Source organism: Nymphaea colorata, chromosome 2 (genome assembly GCF_008831285.2).
Source record: "Nymphaea colorata isolate Beijing-Zhang1983 chromosome 2, ASM883128v2, whole genome shotgun sequence".
Taxonomy (NCBI): Eukaryota; Viridiplantae; Streptophyta; class Magnoliopsida; order Nymphaeales; family Nymphaeaceae; genus Nymphaea; species Nymphaea colorata.
This window is the reverse complement of record NC_045139.1, coordinates 8,470,325-8,485,909: the sequence shown is the minus strand read 5'-3', so window position 1 is coordinate 8,485,909 and position 15,585 is coordinate 8,470,325. Positions and strand designations below refer to the sequence as shown.

The 15,585-nt window shown below is 39.8% G+C and overlaps 2 protein-coding genes across 2 annotated transcripts; both read right to left on the bottom strand.

Moving 5' to 3' along the window:
• Positions 1 to 2,681: 2,681 nt before the first annotated feature.
• On the bottom strand, positions 2,682 to 4,646 carry LOC116247404 (cytochrome P450 71A9-like). The gene is made up of 2 exons (XM_031619588.1): positions 3,738 to 4,646; positions 2,682 to 3,473 (listed from the first exon to the last, which is right to left on the bottom strand). The coding sequence occupies exons 1-2, from the start codon at positions 4,644 to 4,646 to the stop codon at positions 2,856 to 2,858; spliced, it is 1,527 nt and encodes a 508-aa protein (XP_031475448.1). The 3' UTR covers positions 2,682 to 2,855.
• A 6,474-nt stretch (positions 4,647 to 11,120) lies between these two features.
• Positions 11,121 to 13,650, bottom strand: LOC116247125 (cytochrome P450 71A9-like). The gene is made up of 2 exons (XM_031619100.2): positions 12,567 to 13,650; positions 11,121 to 12,077 (listed from the first exon to the last, which is right to left on the bottom strand). The coding sequence occupies exons 1-2, from the start codon at positions 13,473 to 13,475 to the stop codon at positions 11,460 to 11,462; spliced, it is 1,527 nt and encodes a 508-aa protein (XP_031474960.1). The 5' UTR covers positions 13,476 to 13,650; the 3' UTR covers positions 11,121 to 11,459.
• Between the last annotated feature and the right edge of the window lie 1,935 nt (positions 13,651 to 15,585).

Sequence of the window (15,585 nt, the reverse complement as noted above, 5' to 3'; positions counted from 1 at the left end):
TCTTATGCCTGCAGTCGAGCTTTGCATGTCAAGGCATGGACACTGAAACTGGAGTGCTTTGTGCAATCATGTCATGTTACATCGAGAGCAAAGCCTTGTATTTAGTGAGTTTTCTTTTTTTTTTGTACAAACCATCCTTAAAACATAAGGTGTTGCTTGTGACGTGACATGACAGCGATCCTAACATTTCGTTAAATTGTGAGAGCTTTTACATTAATGTTATTAAAAAGGTGCGAGTGTTTTGTACGAGCAAATCTCTATTGCTTTACTTTGCAAGCGTTACGTTGGTGCCTCGAAAGAAAGCCCCTACTTCCTACATCCCCAGGATCCAAAGCTGATGAGTGTCTCAATGTTGGAGCTCACACAACAGATCAACTAATCCATCACTTCTTCTCCATTTGCAGCACAAGAAACAATACCTTAAATTGGAGAGAGATATAGAGAGGAAAAGAGAGAGTGTGTGTTGTGCTTGTTAATATCGATTGACATGCAAGATGTAGAAGAAAGAGAGTGTGTGTGTAAGGGGTAGAGGGAGGGGCTTGCTTGGGCCGTGGCTCCACTCCAACAAATTATTTGATCTTAATGGAATTAATTGGGTGAACCGTTTAGCTTGCTTTAAAAAAAAATCTTAGTTCCACCTACTGAGAACTCTTTTCTCAAATTTTAAAAAAATTGAAAAGTTTATTTATAAATTTTAATATATTCTTCTGTTAAAATTTTAAAACTATAACTCGAATTAAAAGAAAAAAAAAAATTCCTGACTAGGTGTCCCTGCTGTGTGTGCCGTGCTTGTCAATGTCCAAGTCTGTATCCGCCCTTAACTTAGACATGGCAAGATGTCGCTGCTATGTGAGGGCGCGTGTGCTCGAAAATTGGCAGGTCCCCGTGATTGTACTAGAACACTTTTGTAGAGGCACCTGTCATTGAGGGCGGCCCGAATTCTACTCAAGGAGCGAACAACGTGTCCGCAATATATGCAGAAGCCAATTTATTGCCGTTGAAATTTGTCCTAGTAAGGACAAAAGTGAAAGGCGACAAATCATACCTGACCTGCATTTGTTATGGCCCTTGCGGTCTTGATTAAGCCAACGGAAGTCTGCCAGACAAACGCGGGAGGGACCTTGCCATTGCTCTCATTGCTTTATCAGCTTGCAGCAATCTTCATGACTGACTGCGCCGAGAGCCCGATGCCTTCCTTTTCCTATCACCAAAGTCTCGTCAAGTATGGCCGCTGGGTTGGAGAATTAATAACGAGAGCTAAAGCCTCATCATTCTCTCATGATCGACACCAGGTGGCAAGATACTGAGGTCCAATTTCTTGTGGAGCCATGGTTGTGTACTCGGGTGCCTCGTTTTAGTTTCTAAGTTACATAGACAGAGGTGCAAAAGTCTGTGTATAACCAGCTGTGCAAAAGTCTGTGTATACAACTAGCTTCGTTCCTTACCTTATGATATAAGGGCACAACCCTCCATGAATGGAACCAGAGACACATCGCTTACACATGCCCCAAACTCACCCCGTTTGAACTATGCCCCTTCGGCCAACTACATCATTGTTTCACAAATTTGATTTCCTCGCTGAATTGTTTTTATCTTCTTTGGATACCTGACAGTCTGAATCACGCAGGAGTTCGGAACTTCACAGTGAAGATCTCGGGTGAAGACTAACGCAAACTGTACGATATATTCTAAACTTTTTGCAGAGTTAATGGAAAACATACTTCTTTAAGTTTCACCAAGGTTTAATTATGTTAAATTTAAACCAAGTTTACGAGCAAGAATGACTAAAACACCTTCAAATTAAGTAGCACATTAATTCGCTGTGACTAATACTGGCTTCTTATTTTCCAAATTATTTTTCAATCATTTCAAAATACCCACTCGTAAACATCCTGCAACTTGCTCCAAATCATGCCTTCGTTCATATGAAAAGGGATAACATGTTATTTTGGTCGCCCACTTGACAAACTGAAGATCAGGAAGATGACTGTTGATTCTTTCCAATTCACGTATTGTTGAATCTTCATGGGGAAACCATGATCAACCTCTACGGTCTATGGTATATATAAGAGAGACTGATATGTTTATCATATGGAAAATACGGATGAGAATAATCGTTAAAAGGAGACTTCTGTTAAGACTCTTACGAGATTATGTTTCACGCCTTTTATATATAGAAGCCTGCCTCTAAGCAAAATAATCAAACCGCACTTAAGTCTCTCTTGGCAAAATTAAACGCCAATTCTGAGTTGCATGTATGAACCAAATTATCACATTGTGTATGTTTGTTTGGATCTGCATTCATCGCGAGAGACCGTCCGTTTGACTGTTGAAGCCTAGCAAACTAGAATACGTATATAAAACTTGATTGCTCATAAAATCTCAACGAAATTTTATGGCACTGAAAATGACATCCATCATAAAGCAGCCTGGCCAAGATTTTTCGTGGGTGGTGACAAGTAACTTCCAAAGAAACTTCAGGAAATTTTCTTCATAGAGGCCAAATAGAGGTCGAGGCACGTGGGCTGGTGTGGGCTCCTCACATAAATTTGCTAAGTATTTCTACTAGTATAGTATCATCCATCATTAATGCAACGGTCTATTTGCAACTCTGACAACGTCCAGCATATGGGACATAACAAACATCAAATAAAAGATTGCAATTCTTTTTTTAAAACATTCATATAATATATAGTTCATGACATATAAGTAGTTGTAACATAGCTTGAACATTCCCTAAAGTTATTTGATTGATTTCTCAATTGCAAAGCATCTCTCACAGTCTTCGTACGCTATCACTATAATTCTCATTCAAGTGCATGGGAGGCCAGCGCGACATAGCAACACAAGCTGATTCAACTGGATGGTGTGTAAGGATGGGCAATGAGAACCAACTCAGACTTCTTATGCACAGTTATACCAGGAGATTCGTCCATGTCTATGTCATCAGTGTTCAGCCCATCTGGTAAACTCCAATTGAAACGGTAGAGAAGATTAGCAAGCGAGAGCTCGACGACTGTCACTCCCATATGGAGACCCGGACAAATCCTTCTACCTGAACCGAACGGTATAAACACAAAATCTTGGCCCTTGTAGTCAACTGGATTATCGATGAATCTCTCGGGCCGAAACTCTTCTGGGTTCTCCCATGAATTGGGGTCTCTCATTATCGACCAGACATTTACAATGATGATCGCTTGGTCTGGGATGATATGGCCGTCAAGAGTGCACTCGCGCATAGAGATTCGATGAACAGCCGTTGGTGCTGGTGGATGCAACCTTAGGGTCTCCTTCATCACCAACTTAAGAAACTGAAGTTGGTGAAGATCACTCTCTTCCACCTTATCTTTCCCTTTGATCTTAAGTCGAACTTCATCCTGGACTTGCTTCATCACCTGAGGTTTCCTCATCAGCTCGGCCATTGCCCACACCACGGCAGACGACGATGTATCGGATCCGCCAAGGAGCACGTTCTGCAAATGGAGAAAATCAGAAGATCACTCGGTTAGGTTATTGAAAACCAGCATCCTCCAAGTTTTAGAAGTAATACAAAGATATTATAGCCAAGAAGCAGTATATGATCTTTCGAGTTGTTGCTATAAAAATGAAATATGCAGCTTTCTTGCAGGTTAAAAACTAATTGGTTTGATTGTTGGCACAAAGAAAGTAAATAAAACATGCATCTCAACGGGGCGCTTAAATGATTTTGCAAGAGGCAACCGAGTGAAGATACAGACAAAAAGTAATCCTTTGATGCGGTTTGTGGTAAGAGGGATCTCCTGGCTTTCATCCTTTTGAGCTTCAAGCAACGCATCGACGAAGTCCTTTTCCTTGGATCGCCTCTGTGGATCAGAATGATCACTGATCACTTCATCGAAAACACGATCCAATTCATGGAAATTCCTTCTCAGCCTGAGCTGCAGTCCAGTGAGCCAATCCACCCACTTGATGGATGGGAAGAGATCACCCAGGCTAAACCCTCCAAGCAAGTCCCTGGTTGTCTCCAGAGTATCATGGAACCTGCCTTTCTGGTCATATCCTTGCTGATTAAATTTCTTACCAAGGCCAACTCTACAGATTATGTTATTATTAAGAGAATGAAGCAAGTGGCTGAGATTAACAGGGCCAGCGGAACGAGAGATGGCATCAACCATGAGGCCCACTTCCTCCTCTCTCACGGACTGGAATGAGAGAGTTCTCCTCGAGCCTGAGAGGTACCTGACGAATATCTTCCTCAAGTAGCGCCATACCTCGCTGTATGGGGAAAAGGCAACGTCCGAGCAACCATGGGAAAGAACAAGGAAGGCAGCAAGCACTGGCCTGCTCGCGAATATGGCGTCATGGGTCTTCATGATCTCTCTCGCGACCTCCGCCGACGAAACGACATAGGTGGGGAGTTGCCCAAGCTTGAGGAACATGAGGGGGCCGTGTTTCTGAGATAGATGGTGGAGAGAGCGGTGAGGAAGTGCACCCAATTGGTGCAGGTTGCCGATGATTGGGAGCTGCCATGGCCCTGGAGGAAGCCGCTCAACTGAAGTATGCTGTTTCCATCTTCTTAGCAGAAGAACATAAGTGAGAAACAGGGGAAGAAGAAGTGCTAAGACGGATGAAGAACCAAGCTGGTGGAGGAGAAAGGAAGGAGCCATGTGGGTGCAACACTTTTTGAATGACTTGAACGAGCTTATATACTGTTAGGGGGAGGAGATTGAGTTGCGCGCACAGACACACAAAGTATAGTAAAACAGAGAGCAATGTCCAGTTTAAACTTTTTCGTAATCATTTTTAAAATTTTTAAAAAGTTTTTTTTAGCCTTAAGTAAGGGTATTTTAGTCATTTCACACTCATTCACTAGGAGTTGCATAAAAAAAGAAGAAGGAAGAGTTGAGCCATTTTAAGTATATAAAAAATATTTTTTTAGACTTTTAGAGACATTTGGATGACAACCTGACACCAAGCTTTGAGACCCAAAACCAGGTTTTACCAAAAACCTAATTTCAAGAATGATTGGAACTTAATTTTATAAAGGGCATGAAAAAACTGCTGTCCCCCAAGTTTTTCAGGCAAAATTGTTTTTCACCTTTAAACCAAACTAAACATGGAAACTAAGTTTACAAAACTAGCTTTTTAACCTGGTAATAAAAAAAAAATGGTTTTTACTAAAACAAGTTATTGGAGTGTGTCATTCAAACACTAGCTTGACCTTTGCTTTATCTTTTTGGTCTTTGTAGGAAGATTCCCATTTAGCTGACCAAGGTGTTGCCAAGCTCTGTGCGTATAAGCAGCTTCAGTGCTAAGGGTGTTGGTGCTTGGTGCAAAACTGGTTATATGCACTGCTTTGAATACAAAAAAAATTATGCATTGGGTGATATAATGACCAAAATACCCTTAATTAGCAAAAAAGAAAAGTCTCACAAAGACAAAAAAAAAATGTTAAAAGTTAAAAAAAAAAAAAGTCTTTTCTAAAACCCCCAAAATGCCCCAACATCCCCCTCTTTCTCTACTTTTTTTTCCCTAGTGCATATTTGTGTCAATCTTAGATTTCTGTTATTTTAACTGTAGTAAATTAGTACCATTGAATGAATCAGATAGCTTTACCATAATCCGGACCAAAGCTAGATGGTATTCCCGGCTCCGGTGGTTTTGTTTAGGTTGAAGAAGCTCGGGCCCTACAAATGTCTGTCTCCTTGCAATATATAATAACAACATAGCGGTCCCTTGTCATATCAGCATGGCGGCTAGAAAGAGTTGCATACTCAATGCTAGAAAAAGACCTACATGCTGATAAAAGCATTTGATGGCCCTCAAAGCTTTTTAGATCAAAAGCATTTTTCAGAAAAAGTTTTCAAGAACAATGTCTACACTAAAACTTGGAATTGAAAATTGAGCAGAAATGGACAAGTTTAAACGTTTCTAGATTTTTTTTTTACTGTTTGATTGGTAGTAACATTGAATTTTTATAAGCATTAATTTTGCATGGAAGAGAAATTTGACCAAAATGGTCCCTCCCCCTTTTTTTGCTCAACATGAATACCCTTTGTATTTCTATGGAACGACCAATATATAGAATGTCTATTTCCATAATGCAATTCATAGAATGAGAATAGTCCAAAAAAAATTATATTTCCTGGAAATGGATATGATCTCTGTTAAACGTGTATGCTCTTTCCAGGTAACCCTGCATCCCAAGTTTTAGCAACACGGAAAAACACCTATAATAGTGTAAAAAGTATTGGTTGCCATCTATACCTCAGCTGGAATCTGGCCTTGTTTCTTCAAAATGGAAGGTTAACATCACCAAACGCCAATCTCTAACAGACAGTTTAGACAGGACTTCACAACTAATAACTTCGAGGCCGGGTGACTTCTGGTTTGCTTACTTTATACTTCAGGTCTATTGGTCGTCAGTATCTTTCTACCATTTGCTGTGTTATTTAGTTTTTATCTTATATCCAATATTCTTATATTTTGAAAGTGAGCTAGTCTGATTCGGTTTAGAATATTGATTCAGATTCTGATAACTTCAAAACCGAATTCGTATTGTCAAATCGGATTTGGGCTCGGATATCGTAAGTTTTCTCATTTTTATTTAATCCGACTTCGACGTGAACACGCAAACATTCGAAAAATTAGATATAATTAAAAGTATATCCAATTTGAATTTGATCTGTTGACATCCTTACATACATCATGTATTGTATTGGTTATCCCCATTAGGTACTAGACCAGCGGTATCATTTAAGCCGAACATCTGTGTAATTCATGCCAGATCTACACTACTAGGACCACTCCTCTTGAGAGAGTGACATACACCTTTCTTACATCTCATGTCCGGTCGGCCTCCTATAAAAGTCATCAAACAATTCATGGGCTGAGGCCATTTGACAATAAGGACAAAATGTTAACATGTGATCATAAACCTGCCTCAAAGATTAACTCGAGTTCATAAAATACTATAGTAAAGTAGTAAAGTTTTCAATGCAGATTCATGAAATAGTAACAGTGCCAAAGGTCCACGTAAATAGTCAAAAGCAAGTGGAGTCAAAGTTGGGTCAAACTCACATAGTCAAAAGTATGCAATATGGGAAAATGAAGCTGGAGCACCAAAAATTGTGCACCACCCTATGTAATAAGACTTCTGGTCTATGAAAAGTCTCTAATATACCCTAACTCTCACCTTCTTTTGTGTGGTTGCATATGTGTTGCCTACACGACCATGGTGCACACAACTTTCTCACGAAAGATGTTAGCAACAAACAAATGGTTTTCACATTGTTGAATGGTTTAGGTACTGAGAATGAATCTTCTGTTATTGACGTGATGAAACCTCATATTCCCACCTACAAACAACATGTTGGTCTCCTCCAAAGCTAAGATACTTTTAGAAATTTTCAGGGACTAAACGTCAGACCAAATCAGAACATTGCTAGCTTTTGTGGGACAATACAAGAATATTTATAAAATTTCTCCTCAAAATGATGAGGTTTTACTCAAAATGAGCACCGACCTTCTCACAAAGCCCAGGACAATCAAGGCTCAAATACAAACCACAAATCGCAACTCATGGAAATTCAAGAAAATTCTTCAAAAAAGACTGTGTGATTTGCCAAATATTTCGGGAAGAAAACCATTCAGCTATTAGATGCAGCCACATATCCAATCAAATGTATCAAGCTGGAAATGTTTTCCTAGCTTTGACTACCGCTTCTACTTTTTAAACTACGGAAGGTTCATGATTCCCCGATATAGGTGCAAACTCACAAAACGACATCAGACAGCTTAGATTTCTGATCTTGGCCCATGTCATGGCCATGAATGGACAATTGATAGGAAGTTAACCCACTCTTCAAGTATCTCATGTTGGCAACATGCCGTTACGTTAGAGAAAAATCAAGTTGAATGATGTTTCAGTAGATCTAAACATTAGAAAAAATCTCATTTCCCTCAGCCAATCTACATCTCACCAGCATTTACTTTTTATAATAAATAGTTGTTTCTTAATTGTGCTAGTAGAGTACTTGTCTCAAGGAGTGTAATGTAGCTAGTCCGGTAGGCAGAACATATGAAGCATGACTCCAGTTGAATTCATAATTGCTATCCTCCTAAACTACAAATGGTAAGACACGCGACCCCCAAACTGGGAAAGATGAAACTGGTTTTTGTTATTTCATTCTCGTTTCTTTGGTTTACCAGTCTGGGATTGGACATGATTTTCGTTTGTATATTGACAATATTGATTTTGGTGATTGTGTATTGACAATATTGATTCAGGTGATGAATGTTGCAGAAAAAGAAAACCCTATTTATACATGCTCGTATGAGTTTGTTTCTTCTTCTCCGATTCTCTGCATTTCTTAAACGCATCGTGCCCAGTTATGAAAGTTGGCAAGCAGCTACGATTCTTTGGGCAGAAAGGTGCACCACGCTAGCTTGATTTCCAACTCACTTGCACACATCCAGCATATAAAACATCCATAAGGCAAACAAAAGATTGCAATTCTCTCTTACATTTATTTATTCTTATATAGTTCATCATATATTCATAACATAAAGACTCCCTTAAGCAATCTGAAATTAGGAGGGTTCTCACACTGTTGGTGCAGTGCTACATGACTCATATTCAAGTGCATGAGAGGTCCGGAAAACAAGGGCAGCACGGGTTGACTCAATTGGATGTACATGGTCAGCAAGGATCATTGTTATACAAAACACTCATTGTTCGAAAAAGACAGGTATAATACTCGAGAAATAAGACAAGTCTTTTTAAAAAAAACACCAGAAAATAAAAAACGTGAAAATTTTATATTATTTTTTATAATTTTTAGGATTTATTAAATGTCTTACATTTTTTAAAAATTTGTCGAAATTTTTTCAAGATATTTCTAAGAAATACAACTTTGTAGAAATTCTTCACCATATAATACTGGTACACTATATATGTGACAATGGTAGGGATGGGTAAGGAGAACCAACTCACACGTATGAACAATTAAACCAGGAGATTCGCTCATGTCTATGTCATTAGCATTTAAACAGACTGGTCACTCTCTTCCACTTAGTCTTTCTCTTTGATCTTAAGCTGCAGTTCATCTTCGACTCGCTTCATCATCGGAGGTTTCCTCATCAGCTCAGCCACTGCCCATATCACGGGAGACGATGCTGTATCAGATCCACCGGAGAGTACGTTCTGCAAATGGAGAATAAGAAGAAGATCGAGGAGGACACTGTCTATTCCTTGAAAACCAGCGTCACCCAAGTTTTCAGATGTATGTAGGTATTAATATAGCCAAGAAGCACATGATATTCAAACTGCTTCTTTAGGTGTCCACCACATATACTTTCTAGCCAGAAGTTAGAATAGCAAAGACCTGTGTCTAATTTCTAAGTTCATTCACGCCCTTGTTAATGCTTTTGTCTATATATTTTATACTTTATGCCTTGGTTCCTAACTGAAATAATTTGGATTTTATAGATTACTTAGAGAAATTATGGCTTTTCTGTTCATATTTTTCCTATATAAGGGCTATGTTTTTGTGATTTAAAAAAAAAGTGTGTCCTTTGTAATTATATCATTTTTTTTTCATTTTTATTTTACCAAAAACCTTTTTTTTTTTGTGAACGAGGGTTAATTTTGTCATTAACCATAGTGTGACACATGAAATTCGGTGCACAGGTATGGCGCACATAACTAACTTTGCTAAACTGGTTCGAAATTAGGCTTAAGAGAAACCAAGGTTTGATTACTTTTTGCATCGCCCGCTTCCACCTTAGTTATAAAATATTGAAAAGTTTGTCACGCCATTAGGAATTTTCGATGCTTTTGGAAATGTTAATTTGCGAAGGCAATAGAGCAAAATTCCTACATGTTGATCAATCTTGTGATATGCCTTAATTTCAGCTTGATCCTTTGAAAGAGACGTGGTCTTTTTGCACGTAATCCACTTTTATATATTTCTGGGGATTTTTCTGATCCGTTCTTTACCATATATGTGGCTAATTATATGGATATAATGTGACCCTGCAGCTTTATGTCATGCTGCTCTCATTTGTTTCATCTATTACTGTCATTTATTTTCGGCCGACAAGTTAGATGGAGAAGATGGAAACCAAAATTTCTCTTGGATAATATTTTTTTATAACTAGCCAAATTAATCGTTAGGTAAGAGAGAAAGGTGGCCCAATAAGGAGATTTCATCTTTTGAATTAGCCGTCCATGCCTATATTGCCCTACCTTTCAAGTTTTGTAGTCTTCCATTTTTGTCCTTGGTTCTTTGTTTTTTTTTTTCTTTTCAGTTTAAGGACTTTTTTGTCTTTTCACCTTTAGTATATATTTGTCAATACATTTTTTATTTATTTTCTGTGAGGATTGTTTATTTTTATTTTATCTTATAAGGGTATTTTCATTTTTTTACTCTATAGGGTTGAGCTTTCTTTTTTAGTTTTTTTCGATTTAGGGAAATTTTTGCTCTTTAGCCCCTCGTATTTATTTGAATTCATAATTCTGGCCGTATGATAATCAGCCTTCCATTGAAAAAGATAAGGATGAGCATCAGCATCCAACCCCTACTGAATACTAAATAATCATTTAAAAAAAAAAGACGTGATTACGCTTGTTAAAGAAAGAAGACACAACCTTGTCAAATTCAGACAGACCAGCCAGCGGTCTTGTCAGTTTTTATTGGCTTCATTGCTTCGCATTGCGCTCAAGCTCATCCATAGCTCACGCGTAGTCACGCCCCCGCTTCATTTGCTCCCTTATCCGCCGCTAGCTTTTACCAGGCTCCACTTTGCTCCATTGTCCGCTCCACTAGCTAGCTTTCTCATCTGTCTTTAGCGTAGCTGGTTACTGGTTAGGTTCGATATTATCCACACAGTGGTTAGGCTGATGGGTAAGCACAATATTATCCACCCTTAGCATAGTTGGCTAGGTCTGGTCGAATATCTACCCTTACTCTATCTAGTTGGGTTGAAGAAAAAGTTCAATTGTCAGTTTGATTTTTTTTAGATCGAGAAAGTATAGTCATCAATTCAATTTCATTCATGAAGCTAAAAACGCCCCTCATCAGTTCTCAAGACAATACGGTCATTAATTCCATTTTCATGAGATGAAAATGCCACTCATCGGTGCTTAGATTTTCATACACTTCTACTCCACAGCACATCCATGGAAGAAACAAAAGATTGCAATTAGCACCATCCATCATTAATGCCGTGCTTAGATTTGCAATTCACTTCCATTACACAGTACATCCAATAAAACAAACAGAAGATTGCAACTTTCTCTTTCAAAACATCGTCACATGGTTCGTAAATATATTAATAACATAACCTGAGCAAGATCCCCTTATCCGATGGCTTTGCCGATTAGGAGGCTTCTGACAGCAATCTTGGTTCATTTCACCGTCTTCTTCAAAGTGCCGGCATGCAAAAGGCTGGGGCAACAAGGAGAAACACAATTTGATTCATTTGGATGCTGCGTAGGGATGCGCAATGAGAACCAACTCACATTTCTTATGCACAATTATACCAGGAGACTCGCTCATGTCCATGTCATTAGCACTTAGCCCACTCGGGAAACTCCAATCGAAGCAATACAGCAGATTAGCCAGTGCGAGCTCAATAACTGCCAGTGCCATATAGAGACCAGGACACATCCTTCTTCCTGAGCTGAACGGTATAAACTCGAAGTCTTGGCCCTTGTAGTCAATCGAACTGTTCATGAATCTCTCAGGCTGAAACTCTCCAGGGTTCTCCCATGAATTGGGGTCTCTCCCTATTGTCCATGCATTTACAATGACGACTGCTTTGTCTGGGATGGTATAGCCATCGATACTACACTCTCCCATAGAGATTCGAGGAACCAACATTGGTAGTGATGGATGCAGCCTTAGCGTCTCCTTCACCACTAACTTAAGAAGCTCAAGCTGCTCAAGGTCACTCCCTTCCACCTTGTCTTTTCCTTTGATCTTATGTCGCAGTTCATCTTGAACTCGCTTCATCACCTGAGGTCTCCTCATCAGCTCAGCCATTGCCCACACCACGGGAGCGGATGATGTATCAGATCCACCGAGGACTACGTTCTGCAAATGAAAAAGAAGAAGAAGAAGAACACACTGTCAAGTTCTGGAAAACCAGCGTCACCCAAGTTTTCAGGTATATGGAGGTATCATAGCCAAAGGGGGCACATGATATTTCAAACAACTTGCATATACTTTCCTCTAGCTAGATGTTAGAATAGCAAAGATCTATGCTTCCTAATGCCATTGACGCCTTGTTTTGCTTTTCTGTTTATAGTTTCCCTACCCATGCTTGGCTTTAGAGAGAGAGAGAGAGAGAGAGAGAAAGAAAAACTCTAAAATGCCAGGCTGTGGGAAGAAAAAAACCTACTATGACAAAGCAATTTGTAGTTTTTTTTTTTGTTCTTGCAGGTTTATAGCTAGACAAAAATGAAACGAGGAAAAATGAACCTAGCTTGTTTGATTGTTCATAGAAAGGATATAAATTAAACATGCATCTGAAGAGGGGGCGGGCGCTAAAATTGAAAGAGGCAACGGAGTCAAGATGCAGACAAAGAGTAATCCTTTGATGCGGTTTGTGGTAAGAGGGATCTCCTGGCCTTCATCCTTTTGAGCTTCAAGCAACACATCAACGAAGTCTTTTTCTTCGGACCGCCTCTGTGGATCAGTGTGAACTCCGAGCGCTTCATCAAGAAAACTATCCAATCCATGGAAGCTCTTTCTGAGCTTGAGCTGCCGCCCAGTGAGCCAATCCACCCACTTGATGGATGGGAAGACATCACCCAGGCTAAACCCTCCAAGCAATTCCCTGGCCGCTTTGAAAGTGTCATAAAACCTGCCCTTCTGCCCATACTCATTAAATTTCTTCCCAAGAGCAATCCTACAGATTATGTTATTATTAAGAGAATGAACCAAGTGGCTCAGATTAACAGGGCCAGTGGAACGAGAGATGGCGTCAACCAGAAGGCCTACTTCCTCATCTCTCACGGACTGGAATGACTGTGCTTTCTTCGGGCCCGAGAAGTTCCCGACGAATAGCCTCCTCGAGTGGCGCCACGCCTCAGTATATGGTTGAAAGGTAACGTCCGAGAATCCAAAGCCAAAAACACCAAAGGCAGCAAGCCGTGGCCTGCTGGCGAATACGGGATCATGGGTCTTCAAGATCTCTCTCGCCACCGTCGCCGACGAAACGACGTAGGTGGGGAGCTGGCCGAGCTTCAGGAACATGAGGGGGCCGTGTTTCTGAGATAGGAGGTGGAGGGAGCGATGAGGAAGGGCACCCAATTGGTGCAGGTTGCCGATGATCGGGAGCTGCCACGGCCCCGGAGGACGCCGCTGAACTGAACCCTTGTGCTTCCATCTTCTCAGCAGCAGGACGTAAGTAAGGAACAGGGGAAGAAGAAGGGCTAAGACGGATGCAACACCGAGCTGGCCGTCTAGGAGAAAGAAATTAGGAGCCATCTTGAGCTGAAACGCTTCACTTGGATGAAGGTTACGTAAGTGCTAGCAGGGGGAGCTGAAGCCACGTATCTGACAAGGCAGCTAGCTGGCTGTCTTCTATCGGGATGCTTTACAGTCGTCGTAAAGGAGACGACTCTGTAGGAAATAGTACGCTGTAAAAGCTTCTGAAAAACTCCCCAACAAGGCAACCTTTGGTGGGCCGAAGGGGCGCCCTGCCATGCATGTATATTTAATTAAACCTATCCAGGCTTCTACTATTTATGTATATTTAATTAATAAAGCTTCTAAAGTTTAATAATTCAAAAAATAATAAATTTAAAGAAACAAATAATCAGATGATCCCAATTAACATATAATTAACCATACATTCCGGCCCCATGGAAGCACTCGACCTGGCTATTTGGCTTTTGAAGTTCTGAAAGGGCTGTCTACACGTGGTTGCTTTCTCATGAGCTAACGCGCGGCGTTTCCTGACACCCTTTGATGAGTTGCGGGGCCTTCCTACCTGTGCATTTCTGATTTTCTGCACATCTAAAGAGATGAACACGAAGCCAGTTACGTCTACAGATATATTGATCAACATACGTCTCGAAAAAGAAATTGAAAAGAATGAAAAAAGTTATAAAAAATGAAAAATTAAATGGTAAACTTTATTATAAAATTTTTTTAAGATATCTTCGATTTTAATAATTTGTTGCGTGCAGATGCTAGTATATGCAATTAAAAGGGCGTTTGGATGACAGCCTACAAAACCTGGTTGTGAAAACCTAGTTTTCTAAACCAGATTTTAAAACATGGTTTTCTTGTTTGGATGACAACAGGAAAAGTAGGATTTTATTTTTTAAACTTGGTTTTTTGTTTGAATGACAAAAACCATGTTTTGATGTAATTTTAAAAAATCAAGTTCACATGAATGTTGAATCCAATTAAATGAAACAATTAAAGTAGTCTTGGTTTTTATTTGGTTATGTCTTCTCTAACCAAGATAATATCACCTATTAATGCGTTTGTAATGTGCTGCAATTCCCCATCATTGTTTGCAGAAAGCACACTAAAGGGAAAAGCCTTTACGCGCACTCAAAACGTAAACCCCTATCAAAACCTATTTCAAAGCTCTCTCAAGTAGCTCAATTCCTTAAAGCTTGGCTCGTGAACGAGTTGGATTCGAGTCATTTGCATAACGAGTTGACCTCGAGTTCATGAATCGATCCGTTCAAATAATCGAGTTGAGTTCAAGTTCAACACGTAACTTTCAAGTCGAGCTCGAGCCTTAATCGAGTTTGTCAAGCCTTTAATCAAATCGATATATTCAAACGAGTTTACAAGTTTGTCGAGCCTTAATCGAATTGAGCTTGAGATCAACAATCAATTCTATTGAAACGAGTTTGTCAAGCCTTAATCGAATCGAGTTCGAACTCAATACGTAATAATGAATATCAATGATATTCAAATGAGTTTGTCGAACCTTAACAGAGTCGAGCTCGAGCTGCTTCCGTCGAGCTATTTTTGAGCTCGAGCCAAGTCAAGCTCGAGGTTTCATTAGTCGAGCCGAGCTTGAGCTTACTGAACTCGGGCTCAACTCGACTCGTGTTCATCCCTAACCACATCCTGTCGTAGTGCCGCTATTGCTTCAATTACCATGTCTTACCCCTAACCCCAAATCGACATTTTGGATGAAAAAATCAGGGGCCCCACGTTTTTCAAAACGTTATTTCAACCAGGATTTGTGTGAAACTGAATTTTAGAGAGACCCAATTCAAGGTCATTGAAACTCCACAAGAATATGGTTTCTCAGGCAAAACATCGTTTTGCCTCTTAAAACCGAGTTTAAAAGTGTCATCCAAACACAACCTAAGTTAGTTGCGGATTAATGCACGTTAGTGTCACTTATACTAGACGCGTCCTAATTACTCTTTATTCTCCAAAAAAATAAAAAGGATGGAAGGAATCAAACAAATAGCCACTACAGCCTAAAACAGTAGGCCTGCGGTTTCAAACTTTCATTTAAATATGGTGCCAAACAAATAAATGACGCATCCACGAATCACGAGTGTCCAGCTTATCAATTTTAACGTAATTTAAACAAACACGTAGCCAGGTTGCTTGATAA

Excerpts from the sequence above, each read along its gene's own strand:
- LOC116247404 (XM_031619588.1), bottom strand. The coding sequence starts at position 4,646 with ATGGCTCCTTCCTTTCTCCTCCACCAGCTTGGTTCTTCATCCGTCTTA. Across the intron at positions 3,474-3,737 it reads GCATCAAAGGATTACTTTTT|AACGTGCTCCTTGGCGGATC; the intron begins GTCTGTATCTTC and ends CTCCATTTGCAG.
- LOC116247125 (XM_031619100.2), bottom strand. The coding sequence starts at position 13,475 with ATGGCTCCTAATTTCTTTCTCCTAGACGGCCAGCTCGGTGTTGCATCC. Across the intron at positions 12,078-12,566 it reads GCATCAAAGGATTACTCTTT|AACGTAGTCCTCGGTGGATC; the intron begins GTCTGCATCTTG and ends TTTCATTTGCAG.